Raw genomic sequence first — 15,425 nt, forward strand, 5'->3', positions numbered from 1 at the left:
CTCTCTCCTCCTCTCTCTCTCTCTTTCTCTCTCTCTCTCTGTCCCTCTCTCTCTCTCTCCCTCTCTCTCATCCCTCTCTCTCTTTCTCTCTCTCTCTCCCTCTCTCCCCTCCCTCTCTCTCTCTCCATCCCTCTCTCTCTCTCCATCCCTCTCTCTCTCTTTCTCTCCCTCTCTCTCCCCCCCCCTCCCCCCTCTCTCTCTCTCTCTCCCCCCTCTCTCCCCCTCCCTCTCTCCCTCTCTCCCTCTCTCTCTCTCCAGGCGTCTCCCTCCATGCCTCCGTTCATCCAGTCCGTGCCCTTCCAGCCGGCCACTGATAACCGCTCCAACTTCAGCAGCGACCGGGCCTTCCACACCTTCAAGAAGCAGAGGTACCGCCCTGGCGCCCTGAACACGATGAACTACCCAGCAGCCCCTGCTGCTGCGGGCTTCCTCTAAACTGGCCTTTAAAATGGGGGGGTGGTCAAGCGGGGGACCATTTACTCAATTAAACGAATACTGGCTTGCAGATTCTAAAACATTTTTTGGCTGGACCGCTACAGCGAGGCCAGCCCTATAAACGCGAATGTCTGTGACTGAGTGACTGAGTGATGAAGTTACACCATTGGTCGGCCGAGTTATGAAGTTACGCCATTGGTCGGCCGGATGAAGCGTGCTAGGTCCAGCCATACACTAGGTTTTCACCCGGTCTTGTTAAAAAATGCAATTGAAAAAAAAATCTGTTTTGTCGCTTTTAAAAAACGATTGCCATAGTAACGGGTGAGACTGTAAACGGCGCTGCCGTGTGCCGCAGGGACATTTTCTACGAGCTGCTGCGGGAGTGGGAGGACTGCCACCGCGGGCAGGGCTGGGACTACGAGCGAGCGCTGGGATCCAGGGTCAGGTGAGGCCTCTCTCCGCCGCGCGCTCCTCTGGAGTTCGCTTTCCCGCCCGTCTTCCTCCTTTCCGGAGCGCGAGAGCCATTTTTGTTGTCGCACGCCTGTCTCAGGGGGATGGTGTGTCAGCTGACCGCGGCGGGAAACCACGCCCACTTTGCGCGGCTCTTCCAGAAGCAGCTGGTTCAGGTGAGGAAATGGGGGGGGGGTGCTTGTGTTCCTCACGGACAGTTGCAGTTGGCGGTGTCCATACACACGCAGATACTCGAGACACACGACAACACAAACACCCCGAGACACACACATGCCCAACAATCACACAGCCTGAGACACACACATGTGCACACGCTTAACCTGAACGACAATGTGAGAAACACACACAAACTCAACCTAAGAAATGTACACATGCACACACACATGCGCGCACACACCCACGCTCTTTCTCTCTCTCTCTCTCTCTCTCTCTCTCTCTCTCTCTCTCTCTCTCTGTCTATCTGTTTCTCTCTCTTTCTCTCTCTCTCGTTCCGGTGCAGATGTGTAAGGGTCCTCAGGTGCTGGGCTCCCCGGGCGACGCCCCGGACCCTGACCTGCTCGGCATGCTGGGAGCGGACAGCCTGGGGCGGCTCAAGCGCCTGCAGGAGCGGCTGATCCAGCCCCAGGGCCTCCTGGGACCCTGCCCCCCTCCCTCCTTCCCCGGGTACCAGGAGTTCTTCAGGGACTTCCTGCAGTCGGCCAGCAGGTGGGGCTGTTGGGCAACACAATTACAGCATTGCCCGTCTGGGGCAAGGAAACAAGAAACACAAAATTCAAAGGTTGCTCCTTTGTGTTAATGAGTAACTTTACTGCTCCACCTGTACCCATTTTCTGAAAGGACTTACCTGGTGGGGTGTGGGGGGAGGGGGCTAAAATCTTGAGCACAAACATTTGTTTTGGCAAGTCAGTTTCCAATGAACTCCACACTAATCACTATGTCCCTGACCCCCCCATGCCCCCCTCTTTCAGCTGCCAGCTAAACCAGCACTTGACGGACAGCCTGTGTCAGCAGCTCCTCCGGCTGGACGAGGAGGACAACCTGGGGCTGGACGGAGCGCAGAGGGAGGGGGAGGGGGACATGGAGCAGCAGGTGAGGGGGAGGGAGGGGGAGGGGTAGGGGTAGGGGGACATGGAGCAGCAGGTGAGGGGGCAGGGCCCAGAGAGAGGGGGACATAGAGTGGCAGGTGAGGGGGAGGGAGGGGTAGGGGTAGGGGGACATGGAGCAGCAGGTGAGGGGGCGGGCTCAGAGGGAGGGGGAGGGGAACATCTGGCAGGTGAGAGTGGGCGGAGCTTGGCGCCCACCTCAGGCTCTTACATTTTGAGTTTTTATTGAAACGTGGGGTGCACCACGTGCGCTTGTGTTTGCGTCCCTCCCTCAGGACGAGAAGCAGCGGTTCTCCTCCGTGCTCCTCACCGCGCGCCTCCTGGCCAAGTTCCTGGGGTTCATCTCCTTCCTGCCCTACCGCACCCCCGAGCCCCCCACCAGGGAGATCCAGGAGGCCTCCCTCTCCCTCCGCAGCAAGGTGGGGCTGTCTCACCTCAGCTATTGAAATTAGGAATAATAATATATACGTAATATTTTATGTCAATATTCTTTCTTTCCTCTTATTTTGTTGCTGGCCATAGAAGCTCTTTATACTGGAACACGCTACATGAACATGCTTTAAAAGTCACTGGATATCACTAGATGTACTTACACCCCCTGTAGAGTGGAGCTTCATTTTGATTCAATTGAGTTCAGTTTGTAAAGCGCTTTTTACAAAGGCTTACAAATCAGCTTTACAGAGATCTGAGCCTGAACTCCCAAAGAGCACCATCTAGGGTGTCAGTGACAGGGAAAATCTCCCTGGCCTACGGTAACAGGAAGAAACCTTGAGCAGAACCTGACTCTGCCGCTGGTCCTCATTGGCTGCCATATGTTCTGCAGTTCCCTGCTACGTCTGTCTTTGTGCATGTCTGATTGGATGTTTCTCTCCCCCCCCCCTCCCCACACAGACCTCTCCGGTTCTGGACGTCTGCGCAGTCCTGCGTCGCTGTGTGCGCAGACAGCGCACGGTGCTGACGGTGCCGTGGGTGGTGGAGTTCCTCTCCATGCTGGACTTCAGCGGACCGTTTCTGCTCTGTTACAGAAGGGCCCTGTGCCTGCTGCTGCATCTCTATAGGTATCTCACACAGTGCAGCACAGGGCTAATGTACACATCTCTATAGGTATCACACACAGTGTAGCACAAGGCTAATGTGCACATCTCTATAGGTATCACACACAGCGTAGCACAGCGCTAATCTCTATAGGTATCGCACACAGTGTAGCACAGGGCTAATGTACACATCTCTATAGATATCGCACACAGTGTAGCACAGGGCTAATGTACACATCTCTATAGGTATCACACACAGTGTAGCACAGGGCTAATGTACACATCTCTATAGGTATCACACACAGTGTAGCACAGGGCTAATGTACACATCTCTATAGGTATCACACACAGTGTAGCACAGGGCTAATCTCTATAGGTATCACACACAGTGTAGCACAGAGCTAATGTGCACATCTGAAGCTATCACTCAGATGTTGTGTGTGCTCTCAGTTGATTGGTTTAAATGCTGGGTGTGCTCTCAGCTGATTGGTTGTTGTGGATGCACATGTGATCATGTTGAGTTGGAGCGATGCCCCGCCCCTGAAGCAGTGTGTTCCCCAGGAGGATGGTGCTGATTCGGGACGGGGACAGGGACAGGGACGGGTGCTACCTGAACCAGCTTCTCATCCTGGCCGTCCTGGGCTGGCTCTTCCAGGTGAGGAGCGCGTGTGAGGAGGAACCACATAAAACAGCATCTCATTCTTTTATTTCTCTTACAGTCTCTCCCCCTCATCCTCTCTCTCTCTCTCTGTCCCCATGTTGTGTCAGATTCCTGTGTTTCCAGAGGACCTGTTCTTCAGCAGTGACCTGGAGGGGACTGAGGTGCTGGAGAAGCCTGCTGTTGCCCAGGGGCTGGTGAGTGAACACATCCTCAGCCCTGGCTCTGGGGGACCGCAGCGTTGTGGCTTGCAGACGTGATCGTTCGCCCAGGACTCCCTGGAGCAGGGGAACTCAGCCCTGGCCCTGGAGGGTTTCGCTGGTTGTTTCTGTTACTCAGCACTTGAAGCTGCTCACCTCACATGGTTTCCTGGGGTGTGCAGTTTAAGGTGGAACGAGGACACGCGGTGTCATTGATGCGAAGCACTATTCAGCTACTTGAGTGCTCATAGCTCCCCCTGGTGGAGAATCTTCTGCCTGCTAAATGTGAGTGACTGAGTGAGGGGGACTGAGTAAGTGAATGAATGAGTGAGGGAGTGGCTGAGTGAGTGAGTGAGTTACAAGCCAGACCCATGAGGTGCTTCGCAGCTTAAAAAAACAGTGCATGTTGCAGCTCTCCAGGACTGAGCATCATTGCTTTGAAGTGTGGGATGTCTTGTGATTGGTCCTCCTGTCTCCTGGTTTGTTCTGCAGGACAGTCTCCCCCTGGTGGACCAGCAGCTCCTCTACACCTGCTGCCCTTTCCTGAGTGAGTGCGCACCCCTCACACATTTGGGTTTTTTGGGTTACTGTTCTGCTACCCCTCGCTCTGTACGGTCACCCCTCTCCGCTCTGTCCCTCTCCTCTCCTAGACGAGTTCCGCAAGCTGCTGGCCGCCTTCGTGGCGGGGAGCACGTCCAAGAGCGGGGGCCTCATCCGAAAGATCACCCCCACCTCTGCCGAGCCCCGGGGACCCCCCAGCACCAGATCCCAGCAGAAGCTGCAGGTACGCGGCGGAGCGGCTGGGTGTGGGGGCGGGATTTGGCATTCCACCTCAAACTTGTACTCCCTGTCTGTCTATCTATCTGTGTATGTATGTGTCTGTCTGTCTGTCTATCTGTGTGTCTGTCTATCTGTGTATGTGTCTAACTGTCTATCTATCTGCGTATGTTAAAGAAATTGCCTTGCCTGTCTGTCTCTGTCTCCATCCGGGTGTCTGTCTGTCTATCTGTGTATGTGTCTGTCAGTCTGACTGTCTGTTCTGTCCACCCATGTTTCTGTTTGTCTGCCTATCTGTGTATGTTTCTGACTGTCTGTCCCTGTCTGTTTGTGTATGTGTCTGTCTATCTTTGTGTATGTCTGACTTTCTGTCTGTCTGTCTGTCTCTGTGTATTTGTCTATCTTTTTGTATGTGTCTGTCTGTCTGGCTGTTTATGTGACTGACTGACTGTCTGTCTGTCTGTTTGTCTCTGTGTGTTTGCCTATCTGTTTATGTGACTGACTGTCTGTCTGTCTGTCTGTCTCTGTGTGTTTTCCTGTCTGTTTATGTGACTGTCTGTCTGTCTGTCTCCCTGCAGGTGGAGCTGGAGCAGGCCTTCTTCCACAACCAGCCCCCATCGCTGCGCCGCACCGTGGAGTTTGTGGCTGAAAGGGTGGCGTCCAACTGTGTCAAACACATAAAGTCAGTCCCAACGCCTCCTGTACCGTGTCTCTGTGTGTGAAAGACCAAGGTCTGTCACAGCTGTGTTTATTTAGGCCTTATCACCATGAGTGCTGTGTACTCAGCCTTGTGTCTAATGTGGGTGACTCACCTTTTCCCCTGTGTGTGTGTGTGTATGTATGTATATGCGTGTGTGTGTGTGTGTACGTATGTGTGTATGTATGTATATGCGTGTGCATGTATGTGTGTGTGTGTGTTTGTATGTATGTATATGCGTGTGTATGTATGTGTGTATATGTGTGTGTATGTATGTATATGCGTGTGTATGTATGTGTGTATATGTGTGTGTATGTATGTATATGCGTGTGCATGTGTGTGTATGTGTGTGTGTGTGTGTATCTGGCGGCAGGGCCACGCTGGTCTCAGAGCTGGTATGCAGTGGAGAGCGCACCCTGCTGGAGAGGCTGGGCTCGGAGGACGCCAGCACACTGAAGCTGAACGACTCTCTGTGCGCACAGCTGTGTGACAGAGGCAGGCAGGCGCTGGAGCGCGGCACCAGGTGTGACATCACTGTGACATCACTTTTGATCGCGACGTATGGGTCCAAGTGTTACGGTGGCTCCTAAGTGTTCCATGTTATCCCACGTTGTTTAATGTAATATTTTGATTGGATGGTACACTGCCATGTGACCTTGCATGTGGCTGCCAGCCTGCTGCTTGCATGGCAGTGACCCCGCTGCTCTCTGACCTTTGACCCCAGGTTCTGCAGTGAGAAGGGCCCAGAGGCCATCCGTGTGCTCCTGCCTGAGGAGACCTCCCCAGCAGTGAGTCACTCACAGATTCCAGTCCCAGTACATTACATTACAGTGCACTACATTACATAACATTACAGTAGCCTACGTAACATTACAGTACATTACATTACATTACAGGTGAATACTCTGATGAATGTGAAGACCTTGGATACTAGTTAGATAAACTAGTTAAGCCTGTTAGGAGAAATACAAGAGAATTACACTATAGCTTGATGTACACATTGTTTGCAGTGCAGAAAATATCAGTATCAGTGTAACAACAAACTAGAAGTTCAATCAAATCGAAGTGTACCAGTACAATGCCATTAAAGCCTAAAACACACATGATGAGTTTCCTGAAAACTGTTGATTTCTGACAGTTATTGTATCAGACACGCTTAGCGTCTTTGTCTCTGACGCGCTGTGAATTTGCAGACCTCTTCGTGTGTATTTGTGAGTGGTAAATAAGACATCATTTAAATGTCCTGTGTGTTCTGCAGGTTCTCACGACGTCAGAGGAGATCACCGTGCGCCTGGCCACCGAGAAAGCCTCTGATTGGCTGTCCACCAACATCACAGGTAGTGAAAGGGGCGGAGCATCCGTCCGGGTATGCTCCCGGCAGCTGGACGTGACAGCGTTGGGGGATAACTGCCGTCTGGTGTTCGTACGTCTTGTTCTGCGATTTGTTCTCAGGTGTAGAACAGTACAGCTCACAATTCAGCTGGAGCTAAAAATGTCATGTTGCTTCAGACTGAGATCACCTATACTGTAATGAAAATGTAGACCCTGTGTTCAGGCGTAAGGCTGTTGCACCCGCCCCCTAGTGGTGAACATTGTGCATTTCAACATTGCCGAATGCTGTTTCAAATTATGAAGTGTTCTGCCAAAAACAAACATTGTTTTAACCTTGTGGCTGTGAAGAGACCTCGGATATCAGATATCACAGAGCATAACTGGCCTTGCAGTAATAAAACAGCCTGCCGACCCCCCCTTCCCCCTCCCCAGCCCTGATTAAGCGGGAGTGGAAGGCTGTGTTTGAGCGTGTGATGAAGACTCTCCCCGCCGCCCCCCCCTCCACACCCGGGGAGGGGGAAGGGGTCACGGCGGGGGCAACCAAACCACAGCCCCCGCCCCCTCCCCAGGGAGAGGACGCCAGCGCCCTGTGCCCCAAGGACTGCACCCACAGCGCCCCCCTACCGTCAGACGTCATCATCGAGATCAAGGTGCTGAACCCGCTCACTGCAGTTTGTGGCAGTGAGTAGTGTGTGTGTGCGTGTGTGTGTGCGTGTGCGTGTGCGTGTGCGTGTGCGTGTGCGTGTGCGTGTGGTGGTGGTGGTGGTGGTGGTGGTGATGATGATGATGATGATGATGATAATAATGGTGGTGGTGCAGATGATGGTGGTTGTGAAGATGATGATGGTGGTGGCGATGATGATGATGATGGTGGTGATGATGGCCATGGTGTGTCTGTTACAGGAGGTTCTGAGCATCACCGTAGGTCCCAGGTGTGAGGGGGAGCAGCAGAGTGTTCAGTCCCTAGAGGACCTGGTGCTGAGACTGGGACAGACGCTAAGCTGCAGGAAGGTGCGGGACTCAGTCACTGTTAATGGGGCCCTTAACCCCCCCCCCATACTCACAGCGTACAGGCGAGCCCATTGCTGACCGACAGGCCTGATTTACCCGCCCCCCCCCCCACCTCTCTCTCTTCTGCCCACAGTTCCTGTCCCCGATGTCCGAGCAGATGCTGGTGCGCTGCAGTGTTCTGCTGGCCTGCAGTCTGGGTGAGATGGGGGCGGGGCCAGCCTGGCTGGGGGTGGGGCCAGGGGGCGGGGCCAGCCTGGCTGGGGGTGGGGCCAGGAGGCGGGGCCAGCTCGGCTGGGGGTGGGGCCAGGGGGCGGGGCCAGCCCGGCTGCGGGTGGGATCAGGGGGCGGGGCCAGCCTGGCTGGGGGTGGGGCCAGGGGGCGGGGCCAGCCTGGCTGGGGGTGGGGCCAGGGGGCGGGGCCAGGCTGGCTGGGGGTGGGGCCAGTGGGCGTGGCTGGTCGGTGGGGCGGGACACATTCCTGCTCTGTCCCTGCTCTCGAAGGGTCCCGCGCCTCAGCAGTTTTTTCCATCTGTTTAAAATGAGCGCGAGCGCAGGAGAGAACCGTGAGAGAGTTTAGCCTGGAACCCGAAACGGGGAGATTAGACCCCCGGGGCCTAATAAATAAAGGAGTAGAGTGTTCAACATAAAACACTTTAATAAAAGGTACTTTGAAGTCCATGAATGTTTTTTTTTTTTGTTGAGAGATTTTGATGATTGTTTTTTTTTTGCTGCTAAGCTCTGCAGGTCCACGCTGCATGTAAAGTGTACCCTTAGAAACTGATATGCCTGGGATAGAATTAATTTTCAGGATGATTGATGGCATCTCTACACGAGCTATCGTAGTTTTACGGGCGGTCGTGGAAATGGAATCTTGAAGGCCTTCGTTTGGTGGTGGAGGCCAGTGTGAGATCTGTGTTCTGCGGGTGGGTTAGTGGATTTACCTGCAGAGTGTCGATGGTTTAGAAGACTGAGACTTTGTGTCTGTTGTGGGCGCAGTGTCTGGAGAGTTGCCCCTGACCCCGCCAGTAGAGGGCGCTGCTGCGGATGACTCCAGAACAGGGCGGGGCTGTCCCACCAGGGCCCTTCTGGAACAGCTGGTTCAGCTGTGGGGGCGAGAGCCGTGTCCCCCAGCACCTCTGCACCTGCTGTTCAGCCACACGTCACTGGCTGCAGTCCTCAGTGCTAGCGCCACACTGGTGAGTCACATGACCTGACACATAAACCATGCCAGGCCTGTATGAGATCAAGTAGGTACCTCGCATTGGGATTACAGGACACGCAATCCAGTACACATGAGTGTGTGTGTGTGTGTGCACGTGCTAACAAAGCTGTAAATTGGATTTTAACATATTTTAAATGTTAACTTAATTTGGCACTTGTCCTCTCTCTTCCTGCAGTGGCAGAACTTCCTCTTCCTGGTCCGGCAGCTGTTGCAGAAGGGGCTGCTACGAGAGGAGGATGTGCTAGCTCATCGCAGCAGCCTGTCTAAGCTGACCTGGCCAACAGTAAGTGGAGCACAAACACACACATTTGCATATACGCATTATACACAAATCACTGCATGATGAAAAAAAAAACTGAACATCTGTGAACAAAATTGTTGAATTAAACTGTTTTTGTTGTTTTGATGTCAAACCTGGAAGGCACTTATTTATCTGGCCTACACTCTCTGTCTTTCAGGACTCCATGGAGAGAATTCAAGAGTTGTCCTCGGTTCTGTCTCAGCCCCTCCCCTCTCCTGCTCACAGAGACACTCTGCAGAGCTCGGAGTGACCAGCAGGGGGAGTACGCCGACAGGGAGCAAGCAGTGCCCCTGCTCTGACGGCTTGACTGCAGAGGGAACACACACCTATGCTCTAAGACAGAGGTGCCAAACTCCAGTCCTGGAGGGTCACATTGTCTGCTGGTTTTCAGTGTTTCAGCACAAGTGATTCATTTAAGTCATTGATTGGCTAAAGAGTCCACAGACCTTGTTCTCAAGGCCTTCATTGGCTGCTGGTTGAAAGGAAACCACAAATACTGCGGCCCTCCAGGACTGGAGTTTGACACCCCTGCACATATCCAACTGACCCTCTTACAGGTGTTGTTCTGAAGTCTGAGCGTTGTTTTGACCTGTGCCACAGGTGTGTCCACCTCTAGTCCTTCATTCTTGGCAAGCATTTGGAGGTCTTCCTCACTTTACAATGAAGGCCCTGGACTCAAATTCCGGTATACAGGATTAGCACTTCAGAGTTGCCTGGGTGGGCCATGCACTGCTAATGAAATCAGAAATTAACCCAGATACGGACTTAACAGATTGATGTGAGACGATGAAAAAAGAAATATGCACATTTCCACTAAACACAAGTTGTAGGGCTGAACACATTATGTTGTCTTATTTATTGTTTGGAGAATCTATGGGACCGCTTTTAAAATTGTGTTTCTTCAGTTGCTTAGCGATTGTCAGTCTTGGTTTTGTACTGAATGCCTTGTCGATATGCATATCCCATGAATGCTTTTTAAATGCATTTGTGATGGACATTTGTAGTTCATATTGGACCTGTAATTTGAGTACCACTTTTAAACTTTTTTTCCCTATACTGTGATGAATAAATAATAAAGATATTTTAGACTACTTGAAAGGTAATTCTTTCATTTTTACAATACCGTTGCATCCACTAACATTTTCTCAGTTGTTGTCACCACTTAACGAGAATGCCTTTGTGATATATATTTAAAACAAACAGACAATCTGTAGAAGCTATTCGAATGCAAATACGATTCGATTTATAAAAGGGTTACATGTAATAAATAAACGAAAATACAGTCAGCGTGTAGATGAAATAAAGTATTCGATGTCTTGTACTGTGTGCTCTCGCTTATGTTACGTTCTTGAAACATAAACGGTCGGATATTTTGCTGTCAAATCTAGCTGATCTGTATGCACTCAAACCAGCAGACTACATTACGGATTTGTTTATCCCACAAAATCTCTTCTTTCGAAGCTTATCGGACCTTCATGCGTGGAAGTCGTATTGTAATTAGGCAGGAAAACACATTTTCCCAGGGGAATCCAACGCTGGAGTTGGAACCGCCGTTATTCGCGATCAAAGGCTCGTATCTGTCTAATTTGGATGAATTTACCTTTACTCATTTACCTAGTCTAAGGTAGCTGGTTGGCTCACTGCTTCACACAAAATCAGACTGAGCTGAAGCGAAGTGACGGCACGGCATACACACTGCGCCCCGCCTCTCGGCTTGAGACCCCAGACGCCGACCGGGCAGGAAGTTTAGTGTGTGTCTCACACACGGCATCAGACGACCGAACAGACTTCACTGAGGAAAAATGGCATGAGATAGGGGGGCAGAGGTGTCCTTTTGCCCCCGTTTGTCTCTGCCTAGTCTAACCTGCTTAGCTAGTTAGCGGTTTTGATGCATTCGCGAAACCTGTAACTTATAGCTAAGTTAGCTTGCCATTTCGAGTTAACCTCGGCGAGTCCTCCAATACACCAAACGAAAATCTGACAAAGTCGCCAAGGGAAATATGGCAAACGTGAAAGTCGCGATTCGAGTTCGACCACTCAGTGCTAGGTAAGTGGAAATAAAGTTGCTTAAACTATGATACATTTTAATTAAAGTTGTTTCGCTGGAAGATGTCACATGTAGCAAGCTGGGTAGTTAGTCAGACTTGCTGTAAAATTGCCAATTGTCCATAGCCCGCGCCTTCTCTGCTGCCAGCAACTGTCGCTAGCTAGGGACACATCTCCTGGAGCAACATTAGCTATCTAGCTAATATGACGGATAGCGTTTTGCTTTGGCAGGTAGATAGCTAGTATACCCTTAGCTTGTCCGTTGTCTTGCATGGCAAGCGGATGAAACATGTGTTCAGCTACTTGTTAATAGTTGGTTAGTATTCACATATCTAAAAGTTGTTCAAGTTAACCAATGTACCATTTCAGCGAATCTGTGGTTGGTCGAGTCTGTGAATAACGTTAACTGGGTGTACAGTAAAATCTGGAATCAAAACAATCATTTAGTTGACGTTTGATATGTTTCCTCTTCCATGGTTTGATCACGTCCACTACAAACGATTGTAGTTTCAGTTATATTAGGACCAAGGCGGTTTCTTGAACTCTAAATTTTGTTTTTAGTGCTCAACAGCTTGTCAAAAAATGCTGTCCAACTTGATCATCACAGCTGTTGAGTAACTGGTACTAACGAGTTTTAGCAGCCTCGGGATGTTGGAAAAGGGTTCGCTATATTAAAGATGTCTATGTGGCTAAGGCAAGTTTCAAATAAACACGAATTAACAATCTAGACTGCTTTCTGAGAGACCAATCAACAGCAGCGCTAGGAATGGAAAACCGAAAGAGCGCTGTCAACACATTGCCCTGCTCCCTCACGCGCGTAATAATAACCACTAGGACTCCTAGTAGGAGTAGGCTACTCTATTATGGCTAATCCGTATTCAAGACATTAACATAAGATAGTAAATGGACTTAGACATCTGACTGACTGATGTATTGTCTGTCGTCGTGAACACCTACTGAGGACCATCCGACGAAGTCCCGACTCCCTCGGGCTTCGATCAGGGAGAAACATCCTTTTGTCTTATTTATTAATTAATCGTTATTGATATTCTGACTGTATTGCTATCAGATACGTGTCCACCAATTCTAAACCCCCTTTTAAATATCAGTTATTGCAGCTGCCAGCATGATCGGTCATCCATTTAAGGGTGACAATTTTTAGTTAATGGCAAAAGTCAAGTGCATGTTTTGTTTCAGTAGATTAACATGATCTCCTAAGTCGGCTTTTTGAAGTCATCAATAGACACAAAGGCTTGTGAGTGTACTGAGGTGGTACAACTGTCAGAACACTGCTCTAATTTAGTGTTTGGATAATAGAAATTTGTTCGAAATATTTAGGCTTAGTGTTTCCCCCTTTTCGGTTTCTGTCTAACTCTTTAGTAGCCATTTAATGGCCAGTAAATCTCAGCCTTGTGCATATACTCTGACTGTTACTCAGCCAGCCACCCATTAATGCAGCAAGACCTCAGTTCCCTTTCGGTTCTGCTTTTACATTAAAATAAAAAGCGATCCTGGGCTGGCTGGATATTATTGTTCGGACAGGAAAACAAGGCCGTTCCCACCCTCCTAGGTCCCCCACTGCCTACCCCCAACCCAAGAAAGAAAGAAGAAAAAAAACTCCCTGCCCCACCTACCAACATTAGCCAAAATTGAAACGGCATGTTGAGTTAAATTCTCGGGGGGTGAAGGGGGGAGGAGCCGGCTGGTAGAGAGGGGATGTTAAAAATGAACTGCCGCGTTGTTAGAACTTCAGGCCCCTGTTTGTTTGTGTCCCCATAACTCCACGTCCATCGTCCTTGTTCTTCCAGCAAAAAAGCATCCGATATGTTTTGCATAACAAAGGCCTTGGTTCACTATGGCTTACTGTTACTGTTATGTAGATTCATGCTTGTTACCCCTCTCTCTCTCTCTCTCTTCCTCTCCCTCTCTCTGTGCAAACACATCCTGGCCATTGTGGTCATTCCCTGTTTTGCTGAGATAATCCTGTGGATGGCCGTGTCACTTGCATGCACTGTCATTTTGCATGCTGTATTTAAAAGCATGACAGAGCGAAAGAGTGTGCGATTACTGGGGGGTCAGTACTGTGCACCGTCCTTCTGACCCACAGGCAGCGTGGGATCTGTAGTCCTCTATGTAAGGAATACGGATAACACTCATCTGGACAGTTGCCATTAGTGGCCATCTAACCAGGCGTTCCTCAATGTTAAATGAATAATGCACATTTTCAAAAGGTCCAGGGTCGAGGTTTCACAAGATAAAGTATTAATCATGGAGGTTGTTACCATTAAGACTGCATGAGGTGGTTCCACTTCTTCTACTTTTCTTCAGACAAGAAGTGTACGGGTGGGATAGAGAAAGAAAAGGCTTTCGAGTGATGTCGCTGAAGTTCGCCTCAGCGCAGGCTGAGTTCAGCTTTAAAAAGCAGATCTTTGTCTGAAAGCAGTACCGTGTGAGAATGCACACCGGTGCCAGTACCTGGGACTGCCTGCCTTTCCATCTCGAAAAACACTGCAAGGAGTTGCTTTGATTCGGCTTGGCCTACCCGTGCGTGCTCAGGTTTGTGGTATTGCTCACTCCGCTAGTGTTGTGCGAGAGTTGGTGCTTGGGGACTAATTGCCTGTTTGCTTTTGGCGGTACATGGACAGTGAAAGGGTTTTCCCAACTTAAACTGACATGCCCAAAGAAATCGGAACTTCCCTTTGAACTCGTGCTGCTATTCTTCTGTTGTTTATACAGTGAGTCATGGTGTGGTGTAGGTCTGCAGGATCTTGGACCGTAAGGAGAGGGAACTCCTCAGTTACACAGCTGGAGCGGTGTCCCTTCTCTCATTTTCCTTCTCTTGGTTTGGCCCCACAGCACAGAAATTAGAATTCATTTAACATGGAATATCAATCTCAAGTTGTCGATTTGGCTTATTTGTGAATTATTTCTATGTGTGCAGTTGTACACAGACAGAACTGTGGGGGATTAATTTCACATGTGTTCGGTGTGAAGAAGTAAAATGAATTATTATTATTATTTTTTACAATTAGTATAGGCCTTACATTTCTAGTAGCTTATTATTTTATTATTTTGGGAGGGACCTCAATTAATTAGAAATTTTATGGGCTTTAAATTATTCCACACATAAAAGGAAGGGGGGGGGGGGGGAAGCTAAACGTTTTCAGAAAAGTACGTTTGTTTCCACTGCAGGATATAAATATTTCCTGAGGTTTACGGCATTTAAGTGGAGCGTGGGGGTGGGGCAGAAACCCACATGGGGAGGTGCTGGGAGACTGGGTGGGGGGGGGGGGTGTGGAACCTCGCTCTGGTTTCTGTTCCAGAGGCGCTGTAATACCCAGAGTCGCAGCAGGCTCTTCATCCCTCCTCATCCCTCCTCCTCCTCACTCTCAGCAGTGAGCAGCGCTGAGCGGGTTTCCATCATGGCCGCCATGCGAGCCCGCCTTGGATTTCACTCTGTTGCATCAGAGAGGCTGGAATCTGCAGCTGGAGTTCATGGCTGGCTTCCCTTGTTCCCCCACACACACACACTCTCACATAACAAACACATACTCACTCTCTCACACACACACACACACACACACACACACACACTCTCACATAACAAACACACACTCACTCTCATAACACACACACACACACTCACATAACAAACACACACTCACTCTCATAACACACACACACACACACTCACATAACAAACACACACTCACACTCACTCACATAACACACACACACACACACACACAATCACACACAAACATACTGTGCTTGTGAGCTGTGAGATCTGTTGTGCTGTAAGAGTGCATTTTATACTGCCGGCTATGCGTATGCCTTCAATCTTACAAATTGGCCAAGAAGCAGCAAAAGTGTTGTTTTTGACTGTCAGGCTGCTGAGAAATTGACTCTATTAACAGAATTATTGCACCCTAGCACATGACAGGCAATCCTTATATAATTATCTCAGTGGCATTTGGGTAAATGGACAGTAGCAGAGACTCTCTCTGTAGTCCTTTGTTCATTTGGACACAGGGCACCGCATCTCATGCCCCTCTGCAATCACATGCCCATGATGCCTCTTCCCCTCCCTGACCTTTGACCCTCTGATATCCCAGCACATCCATATTTAATGGGCGGAG

The 15,425-nt window shown here is 49.9% G+C and overlaps 2 protein-coding genes across 3 annotated transcripts in view; both read left to right on the plus strand.

Annotated features, from left to right (window-relative positions):
- Nucleotides 1-9,673, plus strand: part of cdan1 (codanin 1) — a 14,052-nt gene extending 4,379 nt beyond the window's left edge. The window contains exons 8-28 of the mRNA XM_035396025.1: nucleotides 259-368; nucleotides 791-880; nucleotides 986-1,061; nucleotides 1,406-1,611; nucleotides 1,875-1,995; nucleotides 2,285-2,428; nucleotides 2,901-3,067; nucleotides 3,605-3,698; nucleotides 3,812-3,898; nucleotides 4,394-4,448; nucleotides 4,552-4,685; nucleotides 5,257-5,360; nucleotides 5,749-5,898; nucleotides 6,100-6,163; nucleotides 6,634-6,712; nucleotides 7,140-7,357; nucleotides 7,611-7,718; nucleotides 7,852-7,915; nucleotides 8,714-8,913; nucleotides 9,115-9,222; nucleotides 9,398-9,673. Of these exons, the coding sequence (XP_035251916.1) occupies nucleotides 259-368; nucleotides 791-880; nucleotides 986-1,061; nucleotides 1,406-1,611; nucleotides 1,875-1,995; nucleotides 2,285-2,428; nucleotides 2,901-3,067; nucleotides 3,605-3,698; nucleotides 3,812-3,898; nucleotides 4,394-4,448; nucleotides 4,552-4,685; nucleotides 5,257-5,360; nucleotides 5,749-5,898; nucleotides 6,100-6,163; nucleotides 6,634-6,712; nucleotides 7,140-7,357; nucleotides 7,611-7,718; nucleotides 7,852-7,915; nucleotides 8,714-8,913; nucleotides 9,115-9,222; nucleotides 9,398-9,490 (2,472 nt within the window). The 3' untranslated portion in view covers nucleotides 9,491-9,673. The remainder of the gene's footprint in view (nucleotides 1-258; nucleotides 369-790; nucleotides 881-985; nucleotides 1,062-1,405; nucleotides 1,612-1,874; nucleotides 1,996-2,284; nucleotides 2,429-2,900; nucleotides 3,068-3,604; nucleotides 3,699-3,811; nucleotides 3,899-4,393; nucleotides 4,449-4,551; nucleotides 4,686-5,256; nucleotides 5,361-5,748; nucleotides 5,899-6,099; nucleotides 6,164-6,633; nucleotides 6,713-7,139; nucleotides 7,358-7,610; nucleotides 7,719-7,851; nucleotides 7,916-8,713; nucleotides 8,914-9,114; nucleotides 9,223-9,397) is intronic.
- A 1,288-nt stretch (nucleotides 9,674-10,961) lies between these two features.
- Nucleotides 10,962-15,425, plus strand: part of stard9 (StAR-related lipid transfer (START) domain containing 9) — a 43,826-nt gene continuing 39,362 nt past the window's right edge. For both annotated transcript variants that reach the window (XR_004766538.1, XM_035429360.1), the window contains exon 1: nucleotides 10,962-11,287. Coding sequence is in view for 1 of the 2 variants with exons in the window: in XM_035429360.1 (XP_035285251.1) it covers nucleotides 11,241-11,287 (47 nt within the window). In the remaining variant the exon portion in view is untranslated. The remainder of the gene's footprint in view (nucleotides 11,288-15,425) is intronic.

Source organism: Anguilla anguilla, chromosome 1, assembly GCF_013347855.1.
Source record: "Anguilla anguilla isolate fAngAng1 chromosome 1, fAngAng1.pri, whole genome shotgun sequence".
Classification (NCBI taxonomy): domain Eukaryota; kingdom Metazoa; phylum Chordata; class Actinopteri; order Anguilliformes; family Anguillidae; genus Anguilla; species Anguilla anguilla.